Source organism: Rhea pennata, chromosome 5 (assembly GCF_028389875.1).
Source record: "Rhea pennata isolate bPtePen1 chromosome 5, bPtePen1.pri, whole genome shotgun sequence".
NCBI classification, from domain to species: Eukaryota; Metazoa; Chordata; class Aves; order Rheiformes; family Rheidae; genus Rhea; species Rhea pennata.
Genome location: NC_084667.1, coordinates 45,596,016 through 45,615,847, shown reverse-complemented (window position 1 = coordinate 45,615,847; position 19,832 = coordinate 45,596,016). Strand labels below are relative to the sequence as shown.

The following is a 19,832-nucleotide window of genomic DNA, read 5'->3' as shown; positions in this document are numbered from 1 at the left end:
AGGTATTTTTGTATTTGTATTCCAGCTCTTACAATCTGACATTCAGCAGGTAGCTTACAGAGTTAAAGCTCTAATTTTCTATTTTGGAAGAAAGCTTTCCCTGTGCAGATGTTCATAGATGCTTCTGGATCTGCCCTTGCTCTCTGAAGCATGAGCAATGATAGCTCCTTTTTATATCTGTTCTGAAGCATGCTGCATAACAGTGAGCAAGCCACTTTTGACCTTGAATATACCCCACCTGGGCAGTTATAGAAACTCAAGCGGACACTAATGTTGTTCAGTCTTGGTGCTTTGTGAGAAGCAGTTTATAACTACTTAATTGAAGGACTTTTTTCAGGTCAAGGGAGGAATGCAGCAAGGAGTCATCCTTGGATACAAAGCAGTATTTATATATTTATTTATATGGGTATATTTACCTCCAGCATAAAACAAAGTCTAAATAAGCCAAACAAAAATGTGGGGAATCCAGAGACTCAGCACACAAATTCAGCAAAATATAAATATAAATGAGAAAGGAAGGAAGGAAACATTACTTGTTCCCCACAAATAAAAACCAATAATCAATAATACCTGCTAAGAATTCAACTCTACAAACTTGCTGGCAATATACACTGATTAAAGCTGTGACAGCAACATTTAAACCAAAGAAATTAGTGATTTACTTTTTCTTAATTCTTGCAGTGATGGCATAGTCTCTATTTACAGGCTTCAAGCTTTAACAGTAGGACAGAAGGTTTGTGAATTTGCTTTTGAAACAAACTGCAGAACAGCCAAACTTTGGAAACTGGCCTCATTTTCACACTTGTCATCCTTCCTGCCAAGAATGTCTAGAGAGATGAAGATTCTCCTTTTCAGCTGGGACAAAAAAGAGGGTTTTTCCTAAGCTGGAAGGCTGAAGATACTGGCTCAGAGCTCTCTCTGTCTCATACAGGGAAAGGCCTGATGGTTAACTCTTTCTTGTCACCGATTTGGGAAGAGAATGAGGAGAACATCTTTAGTTACAGGTGAGTAGGGCAGAAACAGCTTGTCAGGTAGTCTCTACAAGCAGTTGTTTCCATGGACTTAGAAGCCATCCTGCTATCCTTTCAGCATTAAAGAAAACTATTAAGGTCTAGTTTCTGCCTTGCTCTGGTATTGCTGCCTGCTGCCTGGTACTACTGGCATGTGATTTGTGACATAACTTTAAGATAAAGGGTACTCTTGTGACATAAGACACTAAAAACTGCATTCTGAATCTCTGAGTCTTCTTTCAATACTCTGCTTGAAATAGTTGTATGTGAGTAGGACTGGTCTTTGCATTTTAGGTGTTGCTTTGTCTCACTACTTTGACTGACTACCACTTTTGAGGCACTCAGCAATTACCATACATGTGGGAAGTCACTGTTCCCTCATACAGTCCTACTAGCAGAAAAAGGCACTAGAGACGTTCCTGTAGCCTTTAGGCACTTGGTTTGCTAGGGCCCCTTGTAAATTACATGCCTAAGTGTCACAGGGATACCTGAGAGACTCTCCATCTCCTATTGGGCCATGAATGTTAACTCATTTCTGATGACTGATTCCTTCCCTCCAGGAATGGCTTCCCCTGCAGGAGGGTAAGATGCACTTGCAGATCTCAGCTCACCTCAGCCATTACCTTTGAAAACTTCATAGGGGATCGGTTGGGTGGTGGTGATTGCAGGCAGTGTTTCAGCTCTGATGTTCATGACATTGCCAGTTAACCTCTTCTGTTGCTAAATGAAAGCATAGGCGAATCCAGCTCAGCAGAGGAGAAACAGTAGCAGCTGAGCCTGAGAACACTAACTCTCAGGTGAGCAGACCTAGAAGAGCACATGTTCAGTCACCTGAATATGAACCTGGAATGTGAATATGGACCTGCCACACTGGGCCACTGATTGCCAAGTGGAGAATAAAAGCTGCCAAGAAAGTTAACTCCCCAGTTTAAGGCCAAGCAAAAATGCTCAGGGCAGGTGGAGGGAAGAACTGGAAGAGCACTGAGTGTCCTCTCCAGAGAGCTGCACTGGCTTTCCTTACAAGTTGCAGGCAGGAACAGAAAGTCCTAATGAGTATAGAGCTGATCTGTTTGTGCTTAGTTACTACCAAGTCCTAGGCCTTTTTGCTTTTCCTCTGAGCTCCCCACAGTTGGGCAGAAGGCTGTCCTCTAGCTGCATACTCGCTTGGTTGCCAGGAATTCCCTGCTCACGCTGCTTCCCAGCTACAGTGCATTTTAGTAACTACAGTGTGTTAACAATATTTGCTGCCCAAAAGCACAGAATAGGAAAGATCTGACCTTGAGACCACCCTGCAAATAAATGGCCTAGTCCTTTGGAAGCAGAGATGCAAGTGCCTAGTGATGACACCAAGAATTGCAGGACTGCTTTGTCAGGACAGGCTCAGAAATTCTGAAATGAGTGACAGGAAACACAAGGGAGATAAAACTGCTCCCCAGACTGCAGAATGATCCCAGGAGATCCATACAGGAACGATCTCTGTATCTGGCTAAGACATATTTGCAGCTTGTTTCTCTGGTGCAGCAGAACCAGCTCGTGGTGGCACTGGGGCATGTCAACCATGCATTCCTCAGTGCTGGTAAAAACAGCCTGCAGCTGGTAAATGGATTGCTGCAGCTTTCTCCACTGAAGACCACAGCTGTGGCCCTGGTGTGGTTGCCCAAACCTAATCTGGTTAGAGCTGCCTATATCTAGTGACAGGACTGTGCAAGTTTCTTTCTTTCTTTTTTCTTTCTTTTTTTCTTTTTTTCTGGCTAAGTCACTTTTCGAGTTTGCTTCAGGAAGGAAGAGTGGCATTTTTCCTCTCACTGCCCTTTCCTTTCCTTTCCCCAGTGGAGGCTACTGTTTCCTTAAAAAAAGAGTCTCAAAAAATATTAACCTGGTAGTGGCTCAGTCTCCAGGAGTGTAGATGTTTCCTTCTTTACTAAGAGGTGCTGGAGTGGGATGAAGAGAAGGACATGTGGATGCTAGTAGCTGTCAGTCTGACATATCCCAGCACCACTGTAGCAGTCAAGCTTTAACACAGAGCTTAGCAAAGGCCCCCTTTGGTTTCCTATGTGAGACACATATAGCTCAAGAGTAATAGAATTAAAAGGCCCATTTTTATACAGCTTAAAAAAATGCAGTGGTTTAGCAAGTTAAGAACTTGTAACAGTAAAAATACCCAAAACACACTCAACATAACTACTTTTTCGAGAACAACAGCGAGAGTGAGGGCCCACAGTCCCTGCCATTTCTCACTCTGTGGTGGGAGAACATTAGCCATATTTCTTCACTGCTTGGCAGCAATCCATCAGACAGCAGAGCTGCATTCACCAGGTGGTGCAGAGAAACCAACCCACATGTCCAGAACAACCCCAGTCCTGCTCTGCAGGATGCAGCAGGCTTTGCTAGTGATCTCCCCTTAGCACATCTGGGCAGAAGTGGTTGTGTTGATTCTACAGCCAGCTGAGCAGCTCCGCATCCACTGAGAGAGGCCACACACTGCTGCTAAACAAAGAATGGGCTCCCACAACACTTAAGGCAGATGACTCTGGGGTAATTTTTCTCCCATGCATTGATGACAAGTGTTTCCAACACATAATTTGGCCACGGCACAGCTTTAGCAGAGTCTTAGTGAGGTCTTCAGTTTATCCATCCAGACCTGTATACTATGGAGGTTAGGGTATAGTGAGGAGAGGGAGAGAAGCTGCAGTGGTGATGTTTGCCCTTTCTCTTGCTGTCAGCAGAGAACATGCAATTCATGGATCCTGGGGCCTCCAGGAATCTGCAGAATAGGGCTGCCAGGGATGGCCCTGGGCCAACTAGAAGGAACAGCATCTCCAGTGTATGACTTCCAGTATGTCCAGGCACAGCATTCCTTTCCAGAAGAAATACTAGTGTTTCAATCTTGGAAAGGCCTCCAGTGTTGAGCAATTCCAGTGTTGTAGAGAGCTAAGGTACCACATCTGGAACAACTGGGCCAGTACAGAGTAGAGTTCCCAGTCACACTCTGGGATGTGGCAGGCCCATCCCCATACAATCCAGTGTAAAGCTTTGAGATCTAGCATAGCAGGGGAGGGAGAAATGATGGAGGACACAGTTGTCCTCATAAGGGAAGGAGAGAGTTGTTCTGGGCAGTAGGGGATGATGAGAGTTGATGCTAGGGTAAGCCCAGGAGGGCTGGTTGTGTTTCTGTGGCATAAGTCCTATGCTCTGTTTGTGTTGTACTTCACTGTATCACCAGACCGCAACCAAACCAGCTCCATACCCAAAGCAGAAGTCAGGGATAAGGTAGGGCTGGGAGCTAGCGGAAAAGGGTGTACAGGAGTGTCCCCAGTGTCATCAGTCCCCCTCCTCTCTCTAACCAGAGGGCACTGGCACTGCCAGGACTCACTCACAGAGCCAGTAAAACTGAAAATAATAGTCAGTGAAAAGGTGTCCCATCTGCTCAGGAGCAGTGCTGCAGTTGGCTCGACCCTATGTGAACAGAGCAAGAAAAACAGCTTACAAATAGGAGCAGGTTACGTACTCTAAGGGAATCATGCCTGAACTATGGCAGTGAAGGGTGAGCCCCTAGATTCACACACTGCATCAAGATACACAAATCATACCCTCTTCTAGACCTGGATGTGAGCAGATCTGCTCTTCCATTGCCCTTCTTTTCCCAGTGCATGAGTGTGCACTTGTTCCCCAAGTAAATTACCTTCCTCCATTACACGTGTAACTGCTTGCAAGGGAACAACCACAATATACAGGGCTGTTGAAGGCTCTAAGCATGATGTGGGTAAACCCATAAGCAGAGCCCATTCTCTATTCAGCCCTGGACAATGGAAAAGACGACTTGTACTCACAGGCTGGGCTACTCTGAAGTGGTATGTGAACTCCCGGAAAGACATCATCACTAGAGGCCAACGGTGCATTGTTTCCTGGGGAAGAAAACACAATTGCTGGGATGACACTAGTCCCGAGCATTAGGGGACTCTCTCCTCTGCTGACTGGCAAAGAAATACATAACCCTGCTCTGTTGAATGACTCTATATCTATCTTTGTGGAGGAGCCAGGATCAGCAATGGAGCTGGACTGAGTGGAACAAAGAGATGTTCAACCATTTCACCCAGCTCCAAAGGCATCACAAGCATGGAAGCTGGCTTAGCCCACAGCTTTAGTTTGTGGAAAAGGCTGGTGAAACACACAACGAAATACTGGGCTTATGCAGAACACAGTGTTTGCCAAGCTCCTTGACTCTGCTCTGCCTCTTCAGGAAGGATGCCTCTCCCCATCACCCTTGTGCTCTTAGCCTGCTCAGCTTCTCAGAATTGCAGCTCCCCAACTGCGCTGCTGCTTCAGCCAACATAGAAACCAAGGGGAAAGTAGGTGTAATTATAGCAAGTGTAAATTCTCCCTTGGCCTGAGGGAATTGAGCTTCTGTTTGAAATAAAAAATACTGTTAGCACCTCCTGAGGTACTAAAAACACTGCTAGCACTTCTAATTTTTTGTCATGTCATGTACCCTTGCTCTGGAAGGAGTGAAAGACCATAACCTAGTACTACTTTTTTCCTTTAACACACTGCCAGCATCCCCCCTACACACAATGTTTTGAAAGTCCAGAGGGGATCATGACTCATGAAGAATCTGATGCAGACTCAGCACACAGAGATCTGTGGGGAATACCCCTGAAAGAGTTTCATTAGGACAGGTTACAGCAACATACAGCCTGGCCCAGGCTTTCCCTTGGGCCAGTCCTTGGGCTCAGGCACAGGGGCTGGGTGGGATGACTTCATATGACTGACTACAGCATCCATGATTCATATATAAGGTTGGCAAACAGTTCCCTATTGGGGTGCATGCAGGGATGTCTGATGTACATTTACATAAGCAATTGCAGAGTAAGGCTATCTGAGCATGAATTCCCTCAAGCAACTTCTATACTACATTAGCCCAACTGCTATACCCCTACTAACCCCCCTGCCCCAGAGGTAACTGCATTATGCCAGGATGACATACAACACCTGTCTGCCTGTGAATGTGTGGACTTGCCATCACCTCCCTACCTGTGTGTCTGTGGTATTGATGAAGTTGTCCATGTTTGCAGCATCCTGGCATGGGTCACTAGAGACAAGGCCACAAAGGGAGATGGACACAACAGAAGAGGTGCTAGAGAGACAAAGACACAGTAAGATCATGGAAGGGAGCAGGCTCTACTGTGTCTTTCCTAACATGTGCAGGAGATAGCATGGCCACATGGCATAGTACCCAACTGACTTCAAGAGAGCTGACTGGCTATCCTGAAATCTAATCCCAGCAGCTTCCCAGTCTGTCCTGTTACTTCCAAAACCCCACATGCCCACTGCAAGCCACAGGAGTGACAGTTCCCCCCAAACTCCTGCTCATAGCTGTTCGTGATCCCTTCTTGTGATTTCTGCTTATCACTTCCATTATCTTTGAATTTCTGCTCCCAGTTCCACTTCCTAGACTATTTCCTTCATCAGTCTTTTCTTAGTCTCTGGATTCCCCTCCTTCTCCATCCACTCCTGACCGACACCCTGCAAACCCTCTCCCTTTGAGCAGATCTTGGTGGATCCCTACCCACCCTATGGTCTGCAGTCCTTGGTCTCTGACAGGAATAGAAACACATAAAAGAGTTCACTCACTTCATCTCCAGGGTCAGATTGGTGTTTACTGCTGTGAGCTGGCTAACAGGGATGCGGTAGGTGAAGTTTCCAGTCCTGAGGACAGAGAACGAGCATTAGACATTGCAGCATCAGTTCATCCAGCTATAAGATGGCCTAGGACAGAACCCAGAGTCTCTATGGCTGAGACTTCAGAGGGCAGGGGTTCCCAGTCTAGTTCCCAAGCTCATCACCAAATCACTATCTGAAGGGGCAGCAACCTTCCTGCTGGCACTCTTAGCAAAGGAGTAGGGATTGAGTCCAGAGAGAGTCCCAGCACTCTGCCCAAGGGGCAGCATGGGTTGCCTTGGGACAGTAACAGAAGAGAAGAAGGCACTAGGCTCCAGGTGCTGGCTATCTGCTCGTTTTACTGGAGCTTCCACAGCACAGCTGCCACCAGAGCACTGGCAGCAAGCCCTGCCTCGCTCACCTGCATGCATCGCTGGCTGCACAGTACTGGGACTTGATAGCTACATTGATCTCCAAGATCCGGATGGAATGTAACACTGGGCTTGGCCCTGTGGGTATGAAACAGATGATTTAAGAGGAGCAAAAGGAGGGCTGGAAGGGATGTCTAGCACTGAGATTGCCTTTCCTCATCGTGTCTTGAGGTGGAGGTCAGATTGCTGTTTAACTGTTAACACTATGTCCAGTCATGGTCTGGGTGACCCAGCCTCACTCATGCAGTACTGGTTCCTGCTGAGCTAAAGCATTCTGCTCTCAGTGGTCATGCCTTGCTTTGCCATGGCTTGGCTTGGCTGCTGGAGGGGTTGCAGGCTCATCCGCCCTGGGACAACACAGGCAGCTGAGCCCCTCATTCCTCTTGCTCTTGGCATCTAGACCTGAACTTGAGTGTGAAACTTCACGGTGAAGAGTGCAATTGCTTGGTGACAAAGAAGGGCTGTCAAATCCCTCAGGCACTGCTTACTGCATACATCTTTTTATTCACCCCTGGTAGGAAGACATGGCACCCTTGTCAGTCTGAGCTCCAGAGATGGTCCTACACCTTTGCCATGTGCTCCTCTTCCTGCAGCCTGGAGTTTTCTGCTCTCTCATTGGGTGTTTGGCCCATGTTAGGCAGCGGGGTACCTTGTCTAAGCAAGGTCACCGCACAGTTGCTCTGAGGATTTTATTGCTGCTCACACAGCACTGACAGAGTTGGGGACAGATGAAGGGGCATTTCCTGGGCCTGCCTCCTGCACCTGAGAAGAGATGTCCCAGACTGTGTTGTGGACTGGTAATCAGCACTTTTTTTGGGTGCCAGCATGTCTGAATCTGTGTATGTCTTTCTCTAGGTCTGATTTAGAAATAGCTGAGCAAGCTGTGATGGGAGTAAGAAAGGTGATGTTGGCATTACAGTCTCAAAACAGAACTGAGAAAGCTCAAGATGGAAACTATGTAGCTGTCTAATATGGCCAGAAAGGGCAGGTCATGCCGGGAAGGAAGGGGAGGGCTGGAGGTTGAATCTGGCTGCACTGGAAAGGCTGAGGCCTACATGGCTCTGCCACAGTAGAGGGCCACAGTGACGGGGCCATGCAGGACAGATGAGCCTCAGTTGGTTGAGGGTGCAGAAGGACGCTAGGAGGCAGCCTAGGAAAACAGTGTTGTCACAGGGAGGGAAGAGGACAGGGCCCACCTACCATCTGTGTCAAGATCCTCTGCATGGGGCCACTCGCTCACCGGCTGCTTGACGCTGCGTTGCTGCCGGGCCTGCCCCAGTGGCGAGTTGCTGCGGGAGAGCGAGAGGTTGGAGATGTACTTGGATTTGCCCTGGATGTGGGTGAAAGGGGAGGAGGGGCTGGCACTGGGGCTGCCGAAGCTCTGAGACCTGTCAGGTGTCTTTGGCCACTTGGCGTAGGAAGTCACTTTCCCGGTGACACCTCTGGATTTGCCTTTAATATTTGTCACTGGCAGAAGTGAGATCTGACTTAGGTCTGTGAAGAAAAGAGATGGAGAGAGTCTTTTCAGGTGAGTTAGAGAGAGCTGGGCAGTCCTCCTAACTTCTGAGGCCCCAGGGAGCCTCAGCTCACCTGCAGGGAAGGGGCCAGTGCAGAGGGAACAGCTACATGCTCAGGAGTTCATTCTATCCCCACTTTATACCCCTATGAGCAGCTGAGGCTTCCCAGCCCTCTGTGTGAAGGGAATGATGGGATCACTGCAGGAAAGGGACGGTACAACAGGCTGTAGGACAAAGTGGGTTAGAGACCTATGATCTGATAAGACACATTGTTTAAAACAGGGTTAAAACATGACTTCAGGGGTTTTAGGGCTCTACAGGGACTGCCTGAAGCGCTGTTTCTCCTGCAACAGCAACAGAGCAAGTAAGCTGGTGAAAGCACGGCCTGGGCAGCCAAGAAGCAGCATACCTCATGGCCTGTCAAAATACTGCTCATGGTGAACACAAGATCGAGGCCAGGCTGCAAGGGACAGCTGCTCAGGCATGCTGGCCAGCCCAGCTTAGCCTCTCATGGCCCTATGCTGGCAGAGCAGGCAACTGCCAGAGACCTTCCAGTACCTACTTACCCTGGCAACATGACCATGGATGCTTGTAACATGCCATACTGGCAATGAAGGTTGATCAGCCTGGCAATCACACTTTGTCCTACAGGCTGCCTGCTGGAATGGGTCTCAACACCTTCAGGCAGCAGGTGTTGGTGAAATCAAGTATCTTTGGAAGGCTGGGTTGCATGTCTTTTTCATAAGGTGCAGAGGTAGGAAATGAACTGAGAGGGGCTGGGGCCACAAGATGAAGCAACAGTGGGACTGATGCACCTCAGCCCTATCCCAGCACCTCCCACCTGTTGGACTGGTACTTACCTGTCTGGTTAGTAGCATGAGTGGGGCTGGTCTCAGAGAGGGCAATGGAGGAGACATTGGTGGGAGCAGCAGAGCAGCACATGGAGAAACATGGTGGGTTGAAGCATGCTAGCACGCTCTGGCCAGATAAGCCGTAGAGAGAGTCATGCACATTCACTGTGACTGCAGGGCAAACAGTAGGGACACTTGGAGTAAGCCAAGGAAGAGGACATCTAACAACAGTAGCACTGAGAGCCCTGAGAATCCTCTCCACAAAACCACAGCCTCAGGACCACCCAACATAACAGTAGGACAGTGCCAGCAAGCCTCTGGCACAGAGGTGCATTCATTACCCTGCACCACAACATATCACAGTGCTTTTCTGGCTGGCACTCTGCCATGCTGTGACCTACCTTGGTGTGTAGAGGTCCTGTCACTGGCTCTGTCTGATGCAATTGTGGATGGCACCAACTGAGTTTTATCAAAATTCTGATTTGACCTAAATTCCAGGAAAATATATGTGAAAACCTCTAGCACAGGAGACAACATGTACATGGAGAAGTGACTGTAGCACTGACTAGTGATGGAACATGGTATGTGGAGCAACAGCAGACAGAAGGAGAGCAGCAGCAAGGAGGAGCAGACTATGAGACAGAATGAAGCAATCAGGGAAAGGAGAGCAATGCAGGAAATGGGAGAGAGGCATACAAACCACAAAGACAGCAAAGAGAGTTAGAAAATGCCCCAGCAGACTGGCTGCAGCTCTGCATGACTGTCAGGGACTAGTCCCAGCTGGTTCAGAGGACAGTATTAATGCTCCATCAGTGCTCACTGTGGAATAATCTGTCCTCAGGGACCTTGTTTTCTAATACTGATCTCTTGGGTGGCTTTATGAGCTCAGATCCCAGGGCACAGTGTTCTCCCTATACAGCTGCACTTAGAATGCCCATGTCTGAGAGCCTCTATGCTCATGCTCAATGCCCAGTGCCAGGATCTCAGCACTCTTAAACCATGGTGGGCTCCAAGCACTCACCATTCTTTAAGAGCAATGTCCTTTATTAATGAGAGACAGATTATTCCTCATCTTGTTTTTTAGAAATACAAACAATCCAACTCATATTCATCCTACATAATTTCAGGCATTTCACTGAAGCCTTTAAGACCTGAGCAGAGCTGCAACAGGAATCTCCAGAGGGCAAGTCGGATCTAAAAGGGAAGCAGCTACTGTCTCCTGCTGCATGTTTCTCTCCATTGTTCATATAGGCAGCCTAGAGCAACATCAATGCTGGGCACTTCGGCTCTTGCCTGCAGAGAGGTAGGAGGAATGCAGCATCTCACCTTGACAGACTGAGCAGAGATTTTTACTGCACTCCTAACAAAGATGTCAAGATTTCCTGTCCAGGGCCCCAGAGGTTCATTTTTTTCCTCTCACACATTTTGCTTGTTCTGTGCCAATGCAAGGCTTCTCAAAGATAAATGCGGTCTTCACTCATTTAAAGAAATCATTTTGTCACGTGGAAGACATACTTCACTACATGTATTTCTTTCCTCATGAAAGAAGACACACTAGTCTCCTAGAAGCAGTGTGGACATCACCTTCCAATGCTAACTTTTATCCCAGCTGAAAATCTCCTTCTCTCCCTCATATTCCTTCTCTGTCTTGCCAACATTTTTCATACATGGCTTTATCTTGCATTCCATGGCCACTAACTTTTTAAATAGCCTCTTGTGAAACATTCTGCTGCGGAGTCCTTAAAAGAACACATTAACTGTGCCTTGCATTGCATTTTATGCTGTATTTTGCTGACTTGTTCAAAGGATTCTGATAAACAATACGACAATTTCCTGTTAAGGAAAGTATGTTGCTTCAACCCTGCAGTTCATGTTAATTAATTCAGGTGTTTTATAGTTATGTTTCTAATTAGTAATTCAGCCAGCTTTCCATGTTTTATAGTAAGATGTGAAAGGATATACCTCCCAAAGACACTCCTCTTTTTTTTTTCTTTTTTTTTTTAAATGATATTACTTTTTCTGAAGCTGTAAAACACAGAAGCCGAGTTTACTGAGCAGCTGGGCACTTTAGTAACTTGCCTGTTCCTGGATCAGATACCAGAAGAACTTGTAAGTATCTTTCCAAGCATTCTCTGTGGTGATGGTTTATAAAAAGAAATAATTTAGTTTTTTTTCTGTCCTTTTTTCTCCCACTAAATTGTCCCCTACTCCAGGGTGACCCTTCACAATAAAGCTACTCACATACAAAGAGGTAGTAACATCCTTTTGGCTAATTCTTCGAAGTCTCTATCCTTTTTACATATTGTCTTCACTCCTCTCAGACTGCCCATTCCTGCTCTACCTAGAATACATCATTTTTTTTTATTCAGCCTTTGATTAAGTCGTTCTTCAATGCCCTCATCTTAATGCCCCTTCCATATTGCCTGATGAAGTCCATGATCCTTCCTGTTGGAGTCCCACTTGCTGAAGGATATTCATATCACTCTCTTTGCCTTCACATTTTTCTCAAGATTCTTTGCTTTCTGTGATGCAGATGGAAGAAAAAGAATAGGAATTGAGAGAGAAGGGATACAGCAATTAGATACCAGCATAACGAAAGAGTAACATACCGTGGGCATAGAGCGACTGGGACCCCAAGACCCCTGTGCCGGAAGAGTGCCAGGAGACAGGCAGTGGGCACAGCAAAAGAGCTATGGGGTAGTGAAAGGAGAAAGAAGGTTGGTAGAGGAAGAGAACAGGAGAGAATGAAAGGGAATACAGAAGATAATGGAAATGAAAAAACAAGAAAGGGAAAAATAGAAGAGATAACAGAAAGAAAGTGGATTAGATGAAGTAACCAGAACAGGAAGGAGAGAAATAGGACAGAGAGAGAAAGAAAAAGAAACACATTATCACTAGATAATGAATGTGAGCTCCAAAAGGAGTAGTGTGCTGCCCAGCACAGGCAATCTATGTGCAAGCTTGCAGGGCTGGGGCAATTCCCTGGCTGCTCTTCCCACACTAAGGACACAGTTTATAGAAGAAAAACCCTTGCCTAGCACAGACTGCTTCAGCCCCACAGCAATTGGTGCAGCCATGATGTTTCAGTCCAATTGAAGAGGCATCCTAATAACATTTAGATAGGTCATGAGGAGATATATGAGCAGCCAAACAAGAGGATGTTTTCTTTTTCTTCTTTCTTCCTCACTTTTTACTCCAGACAACTTTCCTGACATCAGACTTGGATGCAAGGAAGCATTTGGTTGTATTTACAGCTTGACTCACTGGAACTGTGGTCAGTCACCCTGCAGTGATTTGTGTCTCAGAGCTCAGAGGTGGAGCTTCCCCACCCCATCACCTCATCTTTCCCACCCCATCACCTCATCTTTCCCACAGAACCCAAAGGTACCTACCCGTCAATATTCACAAGGTCCTCCTCATTGCGCAAGCTCAGCACGTAGAGGGTGGACATGGATACCACACTGGAAAGACAGACAGAATTATAGCCTGAAGAATGGCATGGGGCAAGGGACATGTCATAGTGTTGATCTGCTTCCAAGGGCTTTCAGCCCATGACAGTAGCTGTAGGTCCACAGCCTCTTACTGCCTACCCCATGGATGTCAGTGAAAGCTGGGCCTGCTTGTTCTGAGGAGGGGAAGTGTAGTAGGGATGTGACAGGAAAAGACATCTTACAAGGCACCTGTATGTGTCCCTATCACCACACAAACTGGTGCTGAGAACCCTTGAGATTGCACTGAGAAGTGGCATCACTTCTGGGAACTGAAGCAAATCCAGTGCTTCCAGCATGGACAGCTTGGTCAGACTGGTTCAGGCCAAAGTAATTGTTGTAGGTATATTGACCGTTTGTTCACCACATCCCATGGCTCAGCAGTACAAATGACAGAGAGGAGACTGCTGCTGAACAAATGAAGTGATTCATTTGCTTTGTCTCATTCCTCCAGCTCGCAGCAGGGATCCCCAGCAGTATAGTGTGCTGGGGAGAGGGTGGCCCTGAACAGCCCTCTGCAGCTGGGGCTAGGAGGATCTCTCAAGGCTAGCTCTCACTGTTCTGGAAGGTCTGAAGGAAATCCCTCCTAATCAATATGGAGAAGAGGCAGGATGGGTATGCAGTCTTACCTGAATGCCATGATGATGACCAGGGCAATGATAGTGCCCTGTAGGAAGCGCTGGCTGATGCAAGCTTGCTCTGGAATCACTGATGGTGACTGCAAAAGAAACACCAGAATATCTGCTCAGGGCGCCTTACCGCTCTAGTCCTCTGCTTCAGAGTATGGCCCATCCCACCTAGCCCATACAAAGCTCTCTTTCTGCTTCCCTGAAAGCTCTGAACCCCTCAGTGTAGAAGCCAGATAATGTTTTTGTAATGCATGGACTAAAATGCTGCCCCAGGTAGGAGAGAGCAGGAAAATGGGAGTTAACATGTTCTCCCCTCTGTAACATGCATAGGTGAAGATACGAGAACGATACAGATGACTGTTTCTGGACAGACAACCTCCTTCCAGAACAGCACTGTTCTTTGGGAACAGTTCCTTACCTTGCTAGCTACTTTGTGTGGCCTCTTTTTGGGGGGTACACTTCCGGCACGGCTGAACTGGCTTCCTGTTTGACTGCAAGGAGAAAGGAGGAATTACGCTGAGTTGTGCAGGGCATTGCATTCAGGGCAATTCTCAGACAAAAAAAAATGTGTATGCTAGGGGAATAGTCTCTGTGTGACATGATGGTCACAAACTCACTGTCACTCAGTCTACTCCAGGGGCAGATGCAGTGCTGGTGCATTGCCCAAAGAGCCTGCCCCAAACCTACATAAGCAGACTAGGGACTTTGAGCTAGTCTGAGAGAATGATGTTGGGAAGTGCATGGCAGATCTGTTTCGTCAGTCTCAGAACCTTGAAATCTACCACAGACAAATGGCAACTGTCAATACCCCACTGTTGCCAGGCTGAGCTGACAGTACCGAGGAGGAAGATTCCCCCCAACTCCTTCCAGCTTCACTTTCCCAAACTGAGATGGCATATAAGGCTGCGTGGGCTTGCAGGGAGACATTCCTTTTGCTTTCTTTCAGTGTGCCTGTACCTGAATGCCCCAGAGCTCACAGTTGACTTCAGGCTATCCAGCCGCTTGAGTTTGGCCAGTTTATGACTCCACCTTTCCAGCTCATCGATACGGGTCTCCAGGTTGTCTGTCAGTTTGCACAGCTCCTTCACAGCTCCCACATTCTCCATGAATATCCGTTCCTGCCAGGGAACAGATCTGAACTCTAAGTGAGCCAGCACATAGGGGCACTCCTGCTTCTCATCCTGAGTTCAGCCACTCAGACTGCTATCCCATTCCCTGCCCCCCAGGAGAAGGTTACACAAAAATACCCATCGTTGAGGAGTGGGAGAAACCACACAACATGGCACAGCTAGATCTCTACAGCACCTAGATTGTGAGCACAAGAGATACTCTCTTCAAACTCCACCAAAACAATAAATGTTAGAGCCCACACAGAGCTCCCTAAGGCAGCATGTTTCATTTGCCTGCTGGTTCAGATGTCATGGATAATTTGCAGTAGTAGGTACGATGTCTCTTTAGAGGCTGAAGAGCTCAGCTAGGGCAAACCACACAACCTGTTGTAACATGCGTTTTTGCAATTTGCATGATGCAAGAATACTCTGTCCAGTTCTGGTTTGAGGGCTGTCCAACAGCAATAGGCTGGCCATGTGCAGGTGGGATGGAAAACTCAAAAGCTCATGCTCCCAGCTGCTACTAGTTGATGATGTAATTGCAGGGGTCTAGCTTCTCACAAAAAAGAAACAAGGTACTAAGTTCAAGTCCTGGCCATTCCTGCTCTGCGCAGCAAGGACAGAGTGATGCAAGCGAGAGCTGGCAGCTTTGAGAGAACAGTATGGATGACTGCCATGGGAGGCTCAACATCCGGAGCAGCAAGCAGACTGCCATAGGTTAGGGAGAGCTCAGGCTGCAGGTGCTCTGGGTTATCTTGACATAACCTCTTTATCTTATCAAGAAAAGAAAGATTATAAGTAAGAGCCTCCTTACAAGAGGCTTTGCCAACAAGAAGCCCTCCTGAGGGATATGCTGCCAACTTCTACCAACATCAGGCTAGTTCTTTCCTGTTAGTTTCTGCTGTCCACTCAGGTCTGCTCCTGACACCTGAAAGACTGAACAACCAAATCCAAAATTCATACAGGCACCACATTTTCACTCTTCCATTTCCAATTTTATGCTGAGAAAAACAGAAAAGAAATTTTCTCTGCAACCTCCCGACCCAGGTTCAATGGTCTCCCCATCCTCATTGGCCCTCTTTTTCCCTTCAGGCTGCCACTGACCTTGTTCACCACCAGGAAGTTCTCAAGGGTCTTCCCATTAGAAAAGACAAGGTCCCCAGTGTCCTTCACAGCTTCTGGGAGGATCTCTTTTACTTCCTGAGCAATGACACCTGGGTGGAAATGGCATAGTAAGTCACAGCGGTCTAGGCAGGGCTCATCCTGCTGCAACTCTGTCTCTGCCCATGGTGTTGTTGACAGGACCGCTCTGCGCTAGCAGTGATTCAGACACACTCCTCCACTCATCCTGGCCTCTGCATGGTCATGCAGAGCTCATTGGAGGCTCTATGGCCTGGGTAGCTTATACATTACTGAGGTTTGCCGATGAAGAACAGTGAAACCAGAGGCTGTTGAGCTACAGCTGGTTCTCATATTATCATAGAATCATAGAATTGGTAAGGTTGGAAGGGACCTCTGGAGATCATCTAGTCCAACACCCCTGCTCAAGCAGGGTCACCTACAGCATGTTAGACAGCATCGCATCCATGGTTGCAGGCTTTGAATATCTCCAGAAAAGGAGACTCCACAGCCTCTCTGGGCAACCTGTTCCAGTGCTCTGACACTCTCACAGTGAAGAAATTCCTCCTCACATTCAGGCGGAACTTTCTGTGGTTCAGTTTTTGCCCACTGCCTCTTCTCCTTTTGCATGGGATGACTGAGAAGAGTTTAGCCCCACCCCCTTGACACCCTCCCTTCAGATACTTATACACATTGATAAAATCGCCTCTTAGTCTTTGCTTCTCCAGGCTAAACAGGCCCAGCTCTCGCAGCTGTTCCTCAGAGGGCAGATGCTCCAGCCCTCTGATCATCCTCGTAGCCCTATGCTGGACTCTCTCCACTAGCTCCATGTCTCTCTTGTACTGGGGAGCCCAGAACTGGGCGCACTACTCGAGATGAGGCCTCCCCAGGGCTGAGTAGAGGGGCAGGATCACCTCCCTCGACCTGCTGGCAACACTCTTCCCAATGCAGCCCAGGATATCATTGGCCTTCCTGGCCACAAGGGCACGTTGCTGGCTCATGGTCAATCTGTCGTCCACCAGCATTCCCAGGTCTTTCTGTGCAGAGCTGCTCTCCAGCAGGTCAGCCCCCAGCTTGTACTGGTGCCTACGGTTACTTTTCCCTAGGTGCAGGACTCTGCACTTGCCCTTGTTGAACCTCAGGGGGTTCCCCTCCACCCAACTCTCCAGCCTGTCCAGATCTCTCTGAATGGCAGCACAGCCCTCAGGTGCGTCAGCCATTCCTTCCAGCTTGGTATCATCGGCAAACTTGCTGAGGATGCACTCCGTCCCCTCATCCAGGTCATTGATGAAGAAGTTGAACAGGATGGGACCCAGGACCGAGCCCTGGGGGACGCCACTAGCCACAGGCCTCCAACTAGACTCCACGCCACTGATGACGACCCTCTGAGCTCTGCCTTTCATCCAGTTCTCAATCCACCTCACTGTCCACTCATCTAACCCACACTTCCTGAGCTTATGTAGGAGGATGTTATATGAGACAGCGTCAAAAGCCTTGCTGAAGTCAAGGTACACAACGTCCACCGCTCTCCCCTCATCTACCCAGCTACTCATTCCATCACAGAAGGCTATAAGATTGGTTAAGCAGTATTATGGAAATAGGGGTATTTGCATCACCCTGCTATAGTGCACAGCTGTGTCAAGGCTCCCTCTGTACCCCTGAAAAGAAGTGTAGATTTGAAGGAGCCTTTTCACAGCCCAAGAGAGGGTTTCTGAGCTACTTGAGGCAGATGCCATTTTCTCTCCTACTCATTAAAAAGTAAGCTTCATTAGATGCCTAAACTTGAGATGATGAGAAGCCCCCTCTCTCCTACCCCCATACCACATGTGTCTCTACCACTCTGGTGGATGCTCCAGGGCAAAGCTGGCAGCCATGCTACAGCTGTCAGGCAGGCCAGGGCAGTGGCACTGGGCACTGCAAATAAAATGTCACTGTAGACTGCAAAATGCATGGTGCAGCATTGCAAACATAAGCAGGGTACCACACAGTGGTGCTTCACAGTGTGAGGCACGGGTTCTACCTGTCTCAGAGGTGTTGTCAATGCCTACAGTGGCTGCAAACTCAGGCTTGTAGCTGTAGTGTACTAGCCGCATACGGGAAATCCTCTTCAGCTGCTCTGTGGTATCCACCTGGGAGAAAATAGACACATGCAATGCATAAATGCAATGCTGTTTCCTAAGTTCCCATAACCCTGACCCCAAGCAGCAAAATGCAGTAGGGTTTATGGTAATGCAACTGGTCCCAAAGGCACGAGGCACTTCATGAGACAGCCCTAAACCCCACCGAGATCAGTCATGTGGACAAACAGCATTTGCACCGGCATTAATCTCCAGTTCTTCTCACTGGACACATTTCTTAGATAGCGAAGCCAGGAGAAGACTACGCCCCATCACACACCCAGGCACGGAACAGAGACAGTTCTCATAAATATGAAACTTCATTGCATCCAGCTTTTCTGTATGGCTACATCCATCTGAAAGGATTTAAGAGTAGAGTAGAGCTGAGTCTTTCACCCAAGCTCTTTCAGGTCTCAGTGTGCTGTTTAATGTATTCAGCCGTTTCCAGGTTTGTCACTTCTGCATTTCCTACTTCTGGCTAGCAGTGGAAAAGCCAATATTCCCTAGGACACACTGGACATGCTGTGTTTGGGACAGATACAAACATCTGAACTTTTGAGGTATTCCAATCTGGTCAACAGAAGTAGCTCACACTCACACTGTCTGTAGTGCCTCTTTGGATCCTCAATCATCCTGAGTGTAGCCTGTTTTTTCCAGCTCTTACCTCCTGGATGTCTTCTTTCACTCGGATGTCTGAAGGGTGCATCAGCGAACCCATGACCTTAACATTGCCATGGACCACAAGGGCTTCATCAGGGCGGTCTGTGTTAATGCCAACTCGACCATGGTGAAAGACAGTATCAGGGAGCTGTGCCCGCTGCCAGAGCACATCACTGTCGCTCTCAAACTGGCCAGGGTTTGAAGCCTGTAGAGAGACAAGAAAATAGAGACTGAAAAGCAGCAGTAACAAAACAAGGGAGAAAAATACTCAGGCACTGCTAGGCAGCAGCATTCTGAGACACAGACTAAGGACTTCAGGAGAGATCCACAGACCCAGCCCACTAAGCACTGGCCAGAGGGACTACAGGGCAGGAGGGACCATGGACAACAGATGCACATTAGAGAGCCACAAGCTGCTGTGGTGGCTTGCACAGCCTAGGCACCTCCTTTCAGGAAAGCCTCATTCCCATTAATATGGGGGCAAAACCAGTTGGAAAATAAAGCTGCGCATAAGCATAAACACCCTGATGACACAGCTGTGTCCTTGTTTTGCAGAAAGGAACCAGGAATCGGGAAGATCTCAGATGAAACTGGGACTCCACTGGGATCAAGTGCTCGGGATCCTGGCAGAAGTGCCCTCTCTAGCTCTCAGTGCACCTGAATTATGATCCTGTGATGACCTTGAGGTTGATATGTGTCCCCAGCCTCACAGAAGGGGCAGCAAGAAGTTAGACAGACAGGCATGGCAGATACAGCAGAGGAGGAGCATGGCCATGGATGTATGAGACAGAGCTTTGCAGCAGTACAAAGAGGCAGGGCTACGTAGAGCTCCACTGCCAGTCCTAGGAACAGAACCCAGCCTGCCCTTACAACAGAGACAGTCTTGGTATTCATCTGCTGGCCCTGTATAAGCTTCTGTCCTCAGGAACCAAGGCTGTGCCTTTTCTTGTGCCTGCTCTGCTCCTCTCCCTAAAAGAGTAGACCTGGTTCTCTTGAGATGTCTGTTATCTCAGTTTTCAGAGCTGTTCTAATGATCTCAACAACTCCAACCAGAACTGCACAGGCTCATCTCCTAGAGACTGAGAGTTATAGAGTTTGGAGGAAGCGACCATTAAGTAACATGGCTGTTGCTCCTAGGCCCAGAATCCTAGGGTCCTGGCCCACTACTAAAGTTCTCTGCAGGCCTTGCTGTAGCTGTGACCAACTTGGATTGAGACTGAGCAGTCCACGCTGTCTGCAGTTC

At 47.9% G+C, this 19,832-nt stretch overlaps 1 protein-coding gene across 1 annotated transcript in view; it reads right to left on the bottom strand.

The window, feature by feature from the left end:
- Positions 1-4,379: 4,379 nt before the first annotated feature.
- Positions 4,380-19,832, bottom strand: part of MYRF (myelin regulatory factor) — a 45,866-nt gene continuing 30,413 nt past the window's right edge. The window contains exons 12-27 of the mRNA XM_062577690.1: positions 18,594-18,794; positions 17,833-17,941; positions 15,798-15,907; positions 14,542-14,702; positions 14,003-14,075; positions 13,585-13,673; positions 12,860-12,928; positions 12,077-12,157; positions 9,869-9,954; positions 9,477-9,638; positions 8,300-8,593; positions 7,090-7,177; positions 6,642-6,716; positions 6,042-6,144; positions 4,841-4,915; positions 4,380-4,466 (exon numbers count right to left, since the gene is read on the bottom strand). Coding sequence (XP_062433674.1) covers positions 4,380-4,466; positions 4,841-4,915; positions 6,042-6,144; positions 6,642-6,716; positions 7,090-7,177; positions 8,300-8,593; positions 9,477-9,638; positions 9,869-9,954; positions 12,077-12,157; positions 12,860-12,928; positions 13,585-13,673; positions 14,003-14,075; positions 14,542-14,702; positions 15,798-15,907; positions 17,833-17,941; positions 18,594-18,794 — 1,863 coding nt within the window. The remainder of the gene's footprint in view (positions 4,467-4,840; positions 4,916-6,041; positions 6,145-6,641; positions 6,717-7,089; positions 7,178-8,299; positions 8,594-9,476; positions 9,639-9,868; positions 9,955-12,076; positions 12,158-12,859; positions 12,929-13,584; positions 13,674-14,002; positions 14,076-14,541; positions 14,703-15,797; positions 15,908-17,832; positions 17,942-18,593; positions 18,795-19,832) is intronic.